Here is a 15,432-nt window from a genome sequence, read left to right as displayed (position 1 = left end):
GGTTCCTTTTTACTCAATTTAAAGTAACGATTTCCTCATTTCTTCCAAGGATGGTTACATAACTAGCACCATTCTAGATTCATTAGAGGACAGTTCATTCATTACAGACAAGGATGCCGTAGCATACTAGGGCGCTCTCTCTCTCTCTCTCAAAGAACCCCAGTTGAGAAAGGCTGATGTTGAAACCACGCACGTAGTAGTTAAACTGCTGCAGGGGTTTTGAGGGCAGCTGTGTTGGAAAAGAGGGTCCAGATAGTGAAACCCTGGTTCAGAAGGGGAATCTGCTTTGCTAAAATGAACGTTGACTTTGGCAGCAAAGCCGTCCCCAAAGAATTTGTGTTTGGAGTTAAACATAACTAAAAGACATTCTAATTTGCAAATTTTTCCTACCAACTTTTTAAACAGCAAGTAAAAGCACCAATATTGCAAGAAGTTCCAGGGTGAGATGAACTCTTTTGAGAAACTAGTGCCAGAAAAAGTAGCTCCCTGTCTAATTTGATCTCTCCCCTTCTCTCCCACCTCAAGTTTAAAGCACACGCTTCTATGTACTACCCCTACTTGTGTGAGATTATGCAGTTTGACCTGATTCCTGAGCTCCGAGCAGTTCTGCGCAAGTTCTTCCTGCGGATAGGTGTTGTCTATAAGATATGGATTCCGGAAGAGCCATCACAGGTACCAGGGACACTGTCCCCAGTATGGTAGCCCTGGCCCCTGTGGGCCCCTGCTGCAGCTCTGCAGAACGTTCACCACGCCACCTCTGCCTGGCACATGTCGTGGAGGATCAGATCATAGAAACAGGGAGTCGGCATCTGGGAGCTCAGAATGGCCTGGAGGAAGCTGGCCTCGACGAGGGTCCCACAGTCCCTGGCTGAGACGTTGTGCTGTTTCATTAAAGTGTTGCATACCCAGTTAACACAGTAGGTGGGGAGTCTGTTTCATCTCTGTCATTCCGTCTTCCTGACTAAACTGTCAAGCCTGTCGCCACACATACGCCATTTCCTAGCAGAGTCCCATGATTGGCTGTATGCGTTCTGTCGGAGGAAGTTGCTTTCCTTGCAAATACTGAGCATAGCTGTAGAGGTTCGTGATTATTAGAGAGTATGTTAATAAAATTTCTTGTAACGGCTAAATGCCGCCTAAAATATGCTGGACTTTTTGTTGTCGTTTGAGTGTGTTGGAGAATTTTGAGTGTTTTTGTGAGTCAGCTGTAGTTAGATTAGTTCGGAGAAAGTTAGTGGGAAAAAGCATTGTTTTTGTTTTGTTTTGTTAATGTCTGAGTGATTTTTAAAGTACTTTATGAAAAGCTACTATTGAAGATTTCATTGAAAGCAGAGTTTAGTAATTAAGTTAGAATTAAGAGCTTGCAAGGTTAAAAAATAAAAAAAGGTAGTGCTTCCTGGCTCTCCCTGTTTTAGTAACCTGGGGAGAAAAAGTCTATAGGAAAAAGTAAAAAATGTAATGAAGACGGTTAGCCTTCCTTGGAAAGTAAGTATTTGTGGATGGGTATGAAAATTTCCAGAATACGTTGTCCATCTCACACCCTCTGAAATCTAATATATGAAGTAGTAACAAAAATGAAGTAATTTAACAGAGTTAATTTATATTTGAGTAAACCTTTTATTTTTACCTCAGAATAGTGAGTTTAGTGTCCCTGCTTTGCACAGTCTCCGTTCAAGGGCCCTCCAGAGAGGGATGGCGGCTGTGCGGGAGAAGGGCCGACTGCGAAACTCCTCAGCCACACGTCATGAGTCCTTGATCCAGAGTCGGCCTGTGCTGTGGTGGGGCCAGCACAGCCGAACTGTGACTGTGGCGGGAGATGGCCTGTGCCCAGGTGCTGCCATGAACTCGAGCCTCAGAGCTGCATTCTTTGGAAGGGTTGGATTCTGGGGGCCCTTACTGTGTTAATAAAGGTGCCGTAGTCGTAACTGCAATTAGAACTGAATCCTGATGCAGCGGCTTATGTAAAGGATTGCAACAAACCGGGCCTGACGCCTGCAAGCAGTCTGTTTGGAAGCTTGCTTTATTCTGAGTCGGTGAGAAAGAGAACACGAACACACGCTTCACTCCGCCCCCTCACTCAGGGCTCCCCGAGAGCCGCCCTCAGCAGTAAAACCAGTGTTACACGGAGTCATTAACACATTCAGACTTCTGCCTATGCCCTTCAGTCCTGGAAATTGGGTTGCATGGGTGTCAACTCTGGTGCCTTAGAAGTTAGCGAGTTGGGAACCGATCTAAAATCGGGTATTTTTTCTTTATAGAGAAGGATTTCTGGTGCTTTTGTTTCCTAAGAAACCAATTTCTTAAATTTGTTTGTTTGTTTTTAACAGCTTTGAGGAATGTTTGGTTTGGGCCAGCAGTACTCTATTTTTTGTTCTTTCCCCAAAGTATTTTAATTTCTCTACCAAAGAAAAAAAGAGCCGGTTTAGGTTTTTATGTTACTTACATACATATTAGAGAAGAGGAGCTATATAATTTAGGAGGAAGGGACCACGGGCGAGTATTTGATTGTGAATAGAAAACGTCAGCACCTTTGACTTACCTTGTCCTGGAATGCATTCCGTCTTTATGCTGCAGCCGAGGCTCCTTCCCTGGGACGGTGGTCGGCCACAGCCTCAACACGTCCGTGCTCTCCATCCACATTTGTCCTGATGGCACGCGCAGGAATGTGCCGCTGTGTCCCCGACTGGAGACTTTTCCTTTCCTTCTGAGGTTCTCATGTGCCGTTTTCTTCAACGGTGACCCCGCCGCCGGTGTCTTGCTGCTGCCTCTTTCGTTCTTGCCACCTCTTGCAGAGCGGGAAGTGTGTGAGCGCATTTTGTTCCGTGCCCAAACATTCAGCTTTGTGTTTTGTTTTGTTTTGTTTTTAACTTTGTCTTTTAAAAGTTTGGATTTTCTGAATGAGGCATTTGAATCGTACCGGCATGGACCTTTTAAAAACCGGGATGTCAAACCATTTGGGGTAAATTTTTCTTGCCGGTGGCCCGTGACATACAGAGGAATTCCTTACCTCTACTAATAAGCCATTCAGCCTAAATTCTACTTTGTGAATAAATCTATTCTATCTCATGGTAAACGTGGCTTGTGCCACTCAAAAACTAGTGGGAAGAGTGTGTGTGACTGCAGCCCCGGGCCAGGACGCCATTCACTAACAAAGTTAGAGAAGATGGAGCATTTCCAAGGCCTTATTTCTTTGTCAGGATGCTTTAAGTGTGATTATATGTGCTGGGTCTCTAGAGAAGTTTTTGTTACAACACTGCTACTTTGAGCAATTTTGTTTTTCTGCACTGTCCTTGAGGGAAATCACCAGCTCTGGCATCTTAACAACAAACGGTGGATGGGAAATCTGTTTCTAATATGCATCTTTAGAGTCAAATACACCTTTTTCCTGTTACTCCTCATGTACAACCAAAGAACTACATTATGGAAATTGTATCATAATATCTGGAAACACAGCATTTTCCTCTGACAGGTGACTTTTGTACAAAATGAAAAAAAAAAAAAAGCTAGACCTTTTTGTTGTTCTTTTGCGATTACAGCTCTCCATTTCGTAGTCTTTATAGTTATTGAAGGAACCTGCTGATAGAGGCAAGTACGACCGTCCTATTCAAATGTTTGTTGTTACGATGCAAATGGATATTGGTTGAGACAGAAGCTAGATCCTTACTACTGCATTCTCTGAATTCTGTTTTAACATTTGTGTTAAAGTAGACATAGCTTGAACTCATGTGAAATCGTGGAGTTTTGCTATCAGCAGCTTTGCAGTTGGAGAAACAAAGAAACCAAAGCTGAATATTTAAAAGAATGAATCTATCTGGAAATCCTTGCTCTCAAAAGAAGACACTCATCAGGTGTAGTTTTTCTCAGTGTTCTAATTTTTAAAAAATTTTATCTTCATATTTGCATCAAATATTTCTTTATGTGCACAATGTATGTTTTACCTCCTTAAAATGCCTAAAAGTTAGTTTAGCTACCTTTGTTTAATCTATACACGATGATTAAGTGCATTTAATATTGGTAATTTAATGAAAAGCATTCCTTGCCCAATGGATGTATACATTTTTGAAAGAATAAGCCGAATTATATAATATGAAATGCTATGTAAAGTTTTCTATGTAAAAATATTATGTATAATACTGTTAAAATCCCATGCTTTAATCAGGTGGTAAATCAATAATAAAGTTTTAAAAAGTAAAGCTGTTTTTAATATAGTAATTTATATGTATATGTATATATATCAAGCTATAGTTTTGGGTACATTTATTCTTATGGCAGCTACAAGCTTGTAGCTCTCAATTGGTAGTAAAATTTGGCCTCAATAGTTAAAAATAATTTCTAGGGGCGCGTGGGTGGCTCAGTTGTTGGGCATCTGCCTTTGGCTCAGGTCATGATCCCAGGGTCCTGGGATCGAGCCCCGCATCGGGCTCCCTGCTCAGCGGGAAGCCTGCTTCTCCCTCTCCCACTCCCCCTGCTTGTGTTCCCTCTATTGCTGTCTCTCTCTCTCTGTCAAATAAATAAATAAAATCTTAAAAAAAAAATAAATAATTTCTAATGGGAGAATATTAATTGTGGGTTTTAATAATTTAAATAAGGTTCCCTTCTTCCCCCTCCCTCCCAATGAAAGGGGGGAAAAAATCCAGTCACGAGAAGATTCTTATTTATCTCTTGAACTCACTTTAACTCATTAATTAGTTTGACCAGTGGGTGAGTTCCCAAAAGAAGACAACAGTCTCCTCTTGCTGGTGTTGAGGGCAGGTTTGCAAAGGAAGACTCATAGGTAGCCAACTTGGACACTGAGTGGAAGGCAATTCTAAGGTTCACAAAGGGTGCCAACCTAGGAAGACGTGGCTTGGCTTTACTGCCTCTGAATTCAGAATCCATTCTTTCTGAAATATCCTAAAATTGTAAATCACCATTGTACTTAAAATACTCCCCTGCTGAAATTTACTCATACTCTTTCATCTTTATTAATTTATTGGAATAAAACGGTGACTCTCTGTGGTCCCACATATCAGGTGCTTCCAGTGAAGAACAAAAGGAGTGTCTGGGTTTTATCTAGCACAGTGTTTTTCAACCTGCTGCCAACCAGGAGTTTTCCGTCCTGTCCCCAGGGGGCAGTTGGGACACTTGGCAATGTCTGGAGACATTTTGGGTTGTCATGGCAGGAGGGGGGTGGGTAGGATGCTGCTAAACAGCCCCCACCAGAGTTACCCAGCCTCAAGGTCTAATTGGTGCTGAGGTTGAAAAACCCTGAACTAAATTGACTCTGAGTCTAACAAGGCTTCTTTAGTGTGGTGTTGTAGGACCCAAGAGTCTGTCTGTGGCAGATACTGTCAGCCTTCTTTGGCCTTCCTGTCTAAAAAAAAAAGGTCACTTCTGCTTACCCATTTTAGAAAGGAGGGCATGCTGAGGTTGAGGAAGGACCAACTTCATGTTATTTATTTAAAGTGCTATTAAGCATTTGCACGGTAATTTCATCATGATGCTGCATCTGTACCCTCCCTGCCCACAGACTGGAACACATTTTAGGCAAAAGTACATTTTCTTTTTCAAAGGACCAGATAGTTCCCTGGAATTTTTGCAAAGCTGTGTAACATGCCTGTGGTCCAGTTCAAGAAACCTGCTAAACTGTCCTTGAGTTAGTCATTTGTGTCACATCTTAGGAGTGGCCAGCTTAATTAATGCAATGACGTACCTGCAGCAAAAGAAGAAGGGGTGAGGGCTCCCTAAGGATTCTGGCAGAAATGACTTTAGTCTAATTTTTACACATGTCTGTTTCCAGACACAAGCCAATCTTATCTGGTGCTCAACTGAAGATTGAGCCTTTGCAGATAATTTTTATATAAGTCAGTTTTCATCTTTCCCAGAGACTCCCCATCTTTGCATAAAGCTTCTATAGCTTCTTCTTCACTGACCTAATTTAGATTTGTTTAAAGAATGTATCTTGATTTATGTTCAAGAAGCACCATGTGTTCTCGTAAACTTCTTAGCTTGAGTGACTTTGAGCTTAAATAATGGCGTATTGATTTTTTTGTCCAGAGTGCTATGGGTTTCTGAGAAGCAAGCAAAAACCAAGCACCATTCTATAGGAGAGGACAGTGGACAGATCACAGAAGCTGGAATGAAGAACGCTTTGTACAGAAGGATTTGTGCTAACTTTCTGCCCCTTTTTGGGCATCAGCAATAAGCAGGCTATTAATGTCACTTTTTAAAGAACTAACATTTACTGATAGTTTACCACACTGCAGACGCCTTACTTTGCATACAGGAAATCCTTTAAACTTCACAGCAACTGTATGAAATAGATAGCATTAGACCTCCATTTTTTTAAGTGTATTTATTTATTTATTTACTTTAACAATCTCTACACCCACCATGGGGCTCCAACCTATGACCCCAAGATCAAGTCGCATGCTCCACCGACTGAGCTACCCAGGCGCCCCAAGTGTCCGACTCTTGATTTCAGCTCAAGTTGTGATCTCCGGGTCATGAGATCAAACCCCACATCGGGCTCCACACTCAGCCATAGAGTCTGCTTGGGATTCTCTCTCCCTCTCCCTTTACCCCTCCCTTTTGTGCTCTCTCTCTCTCTCTAAAATAAATATGGGCACCTGCGTGGCTCAGTCGGTTAATGGTCTGCCTTTGGCTCAGGTTATGATCTCAAGGTCCTGGGATTGAGCCCCACATCGGGCTCCCTGCTCAGCGGGAAGTCTGTTTCTCCCTCTCCCTCTGCCCCTCCCCCTGCTCCTGCTCTCTCTCTCTCTCTCTCTCTCTCTCAAATAGATTAATAAAATCTTTAAAAAAAAAACTAAATCGTTAAAATAAATACATAAATAAAAGTTATATGTCAAAATAGTAAGTGTTTGAAAACACATTCCATCCTCCTTCCTTGACAAATAAAACCTTTGCAATATCTGGAAGTCAAACTGCATTCTCAGGCTCCTCAGAGTTCCAGGCCAGAACACAGCAGCATGGGAAGAAATCAGTCCTTGTCCTGCCCCCTTTCTCTCCTCACCCCAAGCCTCAACCTGTACCACAAGGCTTTGAACGTGTGCGCGTGGATATGCAGCTCTGTCCGAACCCCCTGCAAACACATCTGTCCCCAAGTCACACTGCCAGTGTAGGGGTGCTCACAGCTGCTGTGTATCTGCTCTCAGGAGCGACCCAGCCAAGGGATTTCTACAGCCCCTGGAAGAGGGCTTGGGGCTTGTTGGTGAGGAATTCCAGGGTCTTATGCAAACCAGAACGAGGTCTGAAAGGAGGTGATAAGGGTTTTGGGTGAGCACGCCCACTGGGCGTATGGACCCCTCACCTGTGGGCAGCTGGAGCGGGACCAGAGCCACACCCTCTAAAGCATAAGGGCCAAGGCAAGTGTCCAAAGGCCTGTCCAGGTCTACAGCAGTACCACCTAGGAAAATGCAAGACTGGGGACAATGGGACGACGTCAAAAATACACTGCCTCCCCGTCTCGAGTTGGAGATAAGAGCTAACAGCGTTGGACAGTTACTATTTTTCAGATGCTCTTCCATGGGCCTCATCTTTCCTGGCTCTGTCATCTGCCCAGACCCACTGAGAGGCAAATTACTATTACCATCACTCCTGTAGAGATCAGACAGCTCAATTTTAAGTAACTTGCCCGGTGTCATAGAGATGGCGTGAAGGTCTTAACCTGGGTAGTCATGCTCTTTTTTTTTTTTTTAAGATTGTATTTATTTATTTGACAGCACAGCACAAGCATGGGGAGTGTCAGAGGGAGAGGGAGAAGCAGGCTTCCCGCTAAGCAGGGAGCCCAATGCGGGGCTTGATCCCAGGACCCTGGGATCATGACCTGAGCTGAAAGCAGACACACCCAGGCGCCCCCATGCTCTGAACTAGTATGATACAACAGGATCAAAGCAGAGTGACAGTAAAGATCTGGTAAAAGATATGTCAATTCTATCTCAATAAAGCAGGGGGGTTAAAAAGATATGCCAGGAAATTGTTAACCAAAAGAAAGCAGGTCTAACAATATTGATTCAGACAAATAGAATTGGAAGAGGAGAGGTCTGAAAGGACCAAAGAGGAATATTTCACATCGTCAGATGGTAGACAGACTTCCTCCGGAAGAAATGGCATGAACCTAATCTACCTAATAGCTTCAAAACATACAACAAAAGACAACTGAGTACACTTTAACAATGACAAAGCCAGAATCATGGTGGGAGACCAACATGCCTCTCAGAGAACATCTAGTAAAGCACAATTAAAAATAAGGACATAGAGAACATAATATGTTACCTACAGTGAATGTCCTAATTAGCGAAAGACCAAATCCTCTCATGTTTGTCCCGTGTGAATTTTTCACCATGTGCACATTAGCAGTTGTAGCAAACCTGGGAGTGTGTGGACGGGATGGGCTGGTGGGGGAGGGGGGCGGGTGGGTAGAGATTCCCAAGGGAGCCTTCAGGTATCACCCATGGAGACTGGAGAAGGAGGCCATACCGACCTTTCTGTGACCCTCACCTGTGTGGTTCTTCTTTCAGCTGCAAAGGGCGAGGGGAGTCGGCACCACTAGAGCTGTGTCCACAGACATTATAACCTTGGCACACTCAGGGCTTCCTGCAGAACCTGGTAGAGATGCTAGACCTACAAGTGTATGCCAGCCAGCCTCCTTCGTGATTAGCTCTCAGAGATGGAAAACTGTTAAATCATCAGGGTTGTTCTCACCGGGATTGGAGGAAAATCTTCGTCTAGGAAAGCAGATTAGTATGATCTTAGTATGATCAAGATTACTTGTGCTATTGCTGCAATGGTAAAAATACATCTTTTCCACCAGTGTCCTTAATAACTTATACCTTTCTCAATGGACTTTATTTATATAGGGAATTTCATTCATCATTCAATACTTATTGAGCAGGTACTGTGTGCTCGGTGCTGGGGGGACAGCTGTAAGTAAGATAAATAAGGTCCTTGCTCTAATAGAGTCCTTAAGCTGATGGTGGGGAGAGGAATTAACAAAGACAATTGCAAAGAATGATAAATGCTGTGAAGAAAACAATGATATATTGAGGCTAAGCTTGCCAGATAAAATACAGGACACCTGAGTCAATGCGAATTTCAGATAAACGATGTATGATCTTTTAGAAGTATGTCCCATGCAATATTTATATTAAAAAGTCATGCATTGCTTTTCTGAGGTTCATATTGAACTGGGTGTCCTGTATTTTACTTGCTAAATCTGGCAAACCTGGGTCCTGGGTGGTTCAGTTGGTTAAGCGTCTGCCTTCAGCTCAAGTCATGATCCCAGAGTCCTGGGATCAAGTCCTGCATCGGGCTCTCTGCTCAGTGCGGGGAGTCTACTTTTCCCTTTACCCCTCCCCCCTGCTCATGATCTCTCTCTCTCTCACTCTCCCTCTGTCAAATAAATAAAATCTTAAAAAAAAATAAGTGGCAAACCTAAATGTCGAGTTATCAGGTGTGAAGAGTGGGCAATTTCAGACAGGTTGGAAGGCCTCTCTGAGGAGGTGACATTTGAGTGGGAAGCTGGAGGTACAGAGGGAGCCAGTTATTCGGGGGTCTAGAAGAGCATTCAGGCAGAGGGAAGGGCAAGTACAAACATTGAGGTGGGAATAAGCTTGGAGCTTGGAAGAACAGAAAGGAAGGCAAGGTGGCTAAGTTGAGTGAGGGTGGAGAGGAGGAAGGAGGAAGGTGATGAGGTCAGACAGGTTGACAGGGGCCAGAATTTGCAGGGTTTGTGGACTGTGATAAGAGATGTTGAATAGTTTTACAAAATAGTTACATCCATGACCCTTTCACTCAAACAGAGCAATTTTTGCATTTTATCTCAGGAATTGCTTTTACATGTTCATAGCCAGGGTGCTGTCAAAGATAAACAAAGTCAGACATTGTTAAAGCAGTAAAAACAGATTTTATTCAGAAACTACTCACAGTGGGGGAGAGAGTTGATTCTGACTGTGCAGAGGTGATTGGGCATTTTATTTTTTAAGATTTTATTTATTCATTTTGAGAGAGAGAGCATGTGAGCGGCAAAGGGAAAGGGAATCTCAAGCAGACTCCCCACTGAGCGTGGAGCCAGGCATGACCCTGAGATCATGATCTAAACTGAAACCAAGAGTCAGAGGCTTAACTGACTGAGCCACCCAGGCACCCCTGATTGGGCATTTTATTTTTTTATTTATTTTTAAAAAGATTTTATTTATTTATTTGTCAGAGAGAGAGAGTGTGCACTCACACAAGCAGGGGGAGCCACAGACAGAGGCAGAGGGAGAGAAGCGAGAGAGGAACACAAGCAGGGGGAGTGGGAGAGGGAGAAGCAGGCTCCTGGCTGAGCAGGGAGCCAGATGTGGGACCTGATTCCAGGACCCTGGGATCATGACACGAGCTGAAGTCTGCCGCTTAACTGACTGAGCCACCCAGGCGTCCCTGATTTGGCATTTTAAAGGTGAACGTGGGAGTTGGAGAGTGAGGGCCCAGGTGAAAACTTAAAGCGTTGGTCGGTGTAAATGTCATCAGGCTCACTATGTCTGCTAGCTAGCAATTATCAGGGTTAGGCTCCCATCTGCGCACAGAGACCGAGAAACAGGCCTCACCTTCTTGATGATTATATTTCAAAGGAATGGCTTTCAGGTCATTGAGAAAGACACTCCTGAACTGCAGGAGATACATATACATCTCAGAGGGACAGAAGAAAGATTCACAATTGTAAGTCCTTTTTAGTAAATGCTTTAAGGAGGGGAGGTTGGGGCCTATACCCAGGTGTTGGCTAGAACAAACAGTAAATTCTCCTGGCAGCATTGAACTTTCTCAAGCATTGAACTTTCTCAAGCATGTCTCTGTGTGTGTGTGTGTGTGTGTGTGTGTTGGGGTGGGGGACACTGGGGTCATCCTAGGGTCATGGCCTTATGCTGCTGCTAGAAGCCATGTTCAAATTGGTCATCTCTTACTGCAGAGGTTTGAACAGAGTCATTATATGCTGAGAGTTCTGCAGGTCTCAGTGCCTATATAATTCTGTGTTCTTATAATATTTGTTTCCTCCAGTGATAACCAAATACACGCCTTTTAGTCCCCAGAGTAGCAAGCTAGCAATTGCAAGGGATGCGCTCTGAAACAGCTGAGCCTCAGCCTGCTGGTGGCTGAAACTGAGAGCTGGGATTTCCCTAAGTCCTCATTGCTTCCTGTCCATTGTCACACTCTATGGATCATAAGATCCTACAGGCTCCACCTCTATAGTATATCCTGAAGCTGTCCACTTGTCTCCATATGCGCTGCTACTCACCTGAGTTCCGAGCCATCACGTCTCTCTCCTGGATGCCTCCAGGCTGCCTGCTTCAAGTTCTTCGCCCCCACCCCCATACAGTCCATCTCCACACAGCAACTGGTGGGCCTTTTAAAGTGTAGATTTGGTAGCCTTCCCCTAATGGATGCACGTGAGAGTGAGACCTAGTCTAAACAGGGCTTATGACGCCTATATCATCTGGCCCCTGCTGGCCTAACTTCATCTCCTGCCTCTCCGCACTTCATTAAGCCCCAGCCCAGCTCACTCCTGCCTCAGAGCCCAGGCTGTTGGCATCCCCTCCTCCTGGAATGCTCTCCAGGAGGATCTTGACACAGCTGCCTCCTTGTTGAAATTGAGGTCAAGTGTCACTTGTTCAGAGGTCTTCTCTGACCAATCAATGACCTTCCAAGTCACTGCCTGTCATATCACCCTGTTTTATGTTTTCTCGTCGTAGCGCTTATCAAGATCTGAAATGATTTCGTGTATTCCGCCTCTTCCTCTAAAACCTGCGCTCTGCGAGGGGCGGAAAGTTCTCGGTCTGAGAGGCTATGGACATGACTTTGAGCAGTTCGTTCAAGTTATAGAAGAACTACTACGTGCCTCACTGCAGCCCTACATCAGACTACGTCGCACTCCGGCGGCCACTCGCTGAACCCCTGTCCGTTCTCAGGAAAATGGGGATTGTGGTGCCCCAAGCCGCGGTCTGAGCCAAAGGGCATTGTCGCTTGTGACGTCAGCGCAAACACAGAGCCGGTCGCGATTGGCCATCCGAGCTTGGGTGGGGCCTGAGCGCTCCTGGTCCCGCCCCTCGCCTCTTCCCGGCTCACGCATGCGCCCGGGCCGCAGCCTCGCCGCCGCGCCATTTTGCCGGGGTTTGAATGTGAGGCGGAGCGGCAGCAGGGGTGGGTAGTGCCGGCTACAGTTCGCGGCTGAGATTCCCTTCTCCGTTCCCGTATCCCCAAGAGGTGAGGCGCGGGGCGTGCAGGGCCTGGCAGGGTGGTCTCTTGGGACCCCGCTGGGGGAGGGATGCGACGTTTCTGACACTTCGAGCGCTGGGAAGCAAAGAACGCGCCTCTGGGCGAGAGCGGAATTTGAGCCCGTGCTTCGGGCGGCGCCCTCGGGCGAGGTCTTTGCCTGCACGGACGGGTCGCGCCTCACCTCGCGGCGTGCCAGGCCTCAGGCCCAAGCCCAGCGGCCCCGGGGCCTGTGAGGGGCGAGGGCCCCCGAGGCGCGGCCTAACGCGAGCCGCCCGAGCGCCCGCCCCTTCCCCCCCCCAGCGCCGCGCGGATTGGCCGCGCCGCCGCCGGGCCGCTCGGGAAGGCCACCTCTCATTGGTCGTGCCCGCGCGTCCGTCCTCGTCGCGCCGGGCCACCCGCAACGTGAGCGGAGTGCAGTGGCGAGGCCTGTCCGGCGGGGCGGCGAGACTGCGGGGCCGGAGCCGGCTGCCGCCCAGACGGCCTCTTCCCCAGGACTCACGCTCTGATTGGAAGGGGGACCTTTAACCTCCCTGTGCTTCAGTCTCCCCGACTGTAAATGGGCATCGTGATCTCACTTTGCTGAGTTGTTTGAGGATTACATTCTAGTCCATGCACCTGCCCAGGAATGTAGGGTCTCGCTCTTGGGGGAGACGCGAGAGTGTGGTAGTTCGGAGCATGAGCTTTGGAATTAGAAGGCCTGGGTTCGCTCCAGAGTCGGCCTCCCTGGGAGTGCAGGTTAGGGCTCGTCTCTTCATCCCTCGGAGTCTCCCCCTTTCCTTATCCGCAAAGTGGGGTTGAAAACAATCTGCCTCGCAAAGTGGCTGTGAGGATCCACGGAGTTATTACCGTGGTTTACAAAGTCCTACCCGAAGTGACCATTGTCTGCCTCTTCCACCCGTCTCTTCTCCTTAGCCACTGTAGCCATACTGCTGACTTTGTTTTCTTAAATGTTCCAAGTTCGTGCCCACCATAGAGCGTTTGGACGTGCCTTTCGTTTGCTTGGAAATTATCAACATCAGAACTTTGCAAGGCTGGCTCCCTGTCCTTTAAGTTTCATGTCCCTTACAGCTTTGACCAACTTCTCTGAGGACTTATTTCTTTCAACTTTTTACTTAATAGCATTTACTGTTAACTAGAATTAGAGTTGTTCATTGTCTTTCTCAGCTGCTGGGTTGTAAACTTCAAGAGCAAGGACCTTGCCTGTCTTGTTTACTGCTATATTCTGGTGATGAGTGCTTACCACGTGGTAGATGCCCAAGTGTTGTTATTCATTGGAGGCATGGGGGGGGTGCTTTTTACTACTCTTGGATCCCACCTGTGTTCTTTTTTTTTTTTTTAAGATTTTATTTATTTATTTGGCAGAGAGAGACACAGTAAGAGAGGGAACACAAGCAGGGGGAGTGGGAGAGGGAGAAGCAGGCTTCCCGCGGAGCAGGGAGCCCCATGCGGGACTCCATCCCAGGACCCTGGGATCATGACCTGAGCCGAAGGCAGATGCGTAACCACTGAGCCACCCAGGCGCCCCACCTGTGTTCTTTTCTCTTCTCCTGAGCCCCCTCCCCATAGTTGAATTTTTAACCTGTGTGTGTGTCTCCACTTTCTGCACAATTCCTGGGACTCTTGATTGACCTTATCCCTCCAAGACACTTTGACTTCTATCAGTGCAAGAGAGTTTTCTCTTCCCATCTGGTTACTTTGATTTCTGCTACTTGGGGGCTGGGACAGAAGGTTTCCTATAGAGGATCGGATGTGTTTGAGAGCAGTGCTCTAGCTTTGGAATTAATTTGTTCCTTCATTTAATAACTATAGAGCATCCACTTAATATCTGGGAATACAGTGAAGAAATAAAAATGGACAAGGTCCTTTCCCTTGGGGAGCTTATATGCTAATGGGAGAAAGAAACAGTAATACAAATAAATGAATTAGATAATTTCAGATAGTGACAAGTGACAGAGCCAATGTGACAGATGAAGGCTTCTCTGGGGGCACCTGAGTGGCTCAGTCTGTTAAGGGTCCAACTTGATTTCAGCTCAGGTCATGATCGCAAGGTTGTGAGATGGAGTCCCATATTGGGCTCTGTGCTAGATGTAGAGTTTGCTTAGGATTCTCTCTCTGTCCCTCCCTCTCTTTCCCTCCCCCTCTCAAAAAAAAAAAAAAAAAGGCTTCTCTGGAGAGGTGACTTTTGAGCTGAGATCAGCCATGGAAGGTTGGGGGGACAGAGCATTCCAGGCAGAGGGAATAGAAAGTAAGTACAAAGACTTGAGGACAGGAATGGACTTAGAATATTGGAATATTGGAGGAAAATCCAGCTTGCTACAGTAGTGTATGAAGAAAGGAGAGGTATCCAGGGGCCAGATCGTATAGGGCTTTGTAGACAATGTACAGTTTGGATTTGATACTAAGTGGTCTATTCCTGTGATTAGAAAGCAGGGGGGGGGTCGAGGTGTTGGGCTATGTTCTTGATATGTGTGTGCCAGATAGTTTTCATTCATTGGATCTCTTTCCCTTTCCCCAGATGTAAGGACTCAGGAATGGTTCTCTAATGTGGAGGAAATATCTAAGGAAAAGGCACAGATCTTGGATCAGCTTATGTCACAGATGTCTGTCAGATGGCCTTGGAAAGCAAAGTTTTTATTCCAAAAGTCTTCATCCATAACTGAGGGCCTGTGGGAAGAGGCTAGACTTAGGTCCAGCCATTCATTCAACAAGAAGAACTTGGAATTTAGATAAGTCTCTCATCACTGATTTACTGTGGTACATGTGTTTTCTTTTTTAACTGAATTGGTAGGGATTTCCAAAGATCTGTGGAAAAAGTAATGTATCTCATATAAAAGCAAAATAATGAATTTCACATTTCCAGTTTTAATCATTATTTTAAAATCAATAACACTTTCTACATTTACATTTTGCTAATATTTTAAAGAGTCCTGGTACTTTCACATGTGGCCAAATTAGATAGCTTAATTAGACCTTGATCTTGCCGATATATTGTGAATACCTGTGGAGTATTCTCTAAAGTTACCTGATTTGTCATGCTTTCCCAAATCAGGGCTAAGCTTACAACTTTTTTTTAAAGATTTTATTTATTTATTGGAGAGAGAGCACCACACACACGAGTAGGGGGAGGGGGCAGAGGGAGCGGGAGAAGCAGACTCCCTGCTGACCAGGGAGACTGAAGCAGGG

At 45.7% G+C, this 15,432-nt stretch overlaps 2 protein-coding genes across 4 annotated transcripts in view; both read left to right on the top strand.

Annotated features, from left to right (window-relative positions):
- ARFGEF2 (ARF guanine nucleotide exchange factor 2) overlaps positions 1-4,193 on the top strand; it is a 97,975-nt gene extending 93,782 nt beyond the window's left edge. For both annotated transcript variants that reach the window (XM_081831922.1, XM_081831921.1), the window contains exon 39: positions 526-4,193. In XM_081831922.1, coding sequence (XP_081688048.1) covers positions 526-702 — 177 coding nt within the window. In that variant the 3' untranslated portion in view covers positions 703-4,193. The remainder of the gene's footprint in view (positions 1-525) is intronic.
- A 7,891-nt stretch (positions 4,194-12,084) lies between these two features.
- Positions 12,085-15,432, top strand: part of CSE1L (chromosome segregation 1 like) — a 43,996-nt gene continuing 40,648 nt past the window's right edge. The window contains exons 1-2 of one of the 2 annotated variants that reach the window (XM_031020996.2): positions 12,096-12,237; positions 14,765-15,003. The gene's annotated coding sequence lies outside the window, so the exon portion shown is untranslated. Of the gene's footprint in view, positions 12,238-14,764; positions 15,004-15,432 lie in introns of both variants that reach the window. The other variant, XM_006749750.3, reaches the window with a different exon arrangement.

Source organism: Leptonychotes weddellii, chromosome 10 (genome assembly GCF_054177405.1).
Source record: "Leptonychotes weddellii isolate Sample4059 chromosome 10, ASM5417740v2, whole genome shotgun sequence".
Lineage (NCBI taxonomy): Eukaryota > Metazoa > Chordata > Mammalia > Carnivora > Phocidae > Leptonychotes > Leptonychotes weddellii.
The sequence above is the reverse complement of the archived record's forward strand: the minus strand, read 5'-3'. Positions and strand labels throughout refer to the sequence as shown.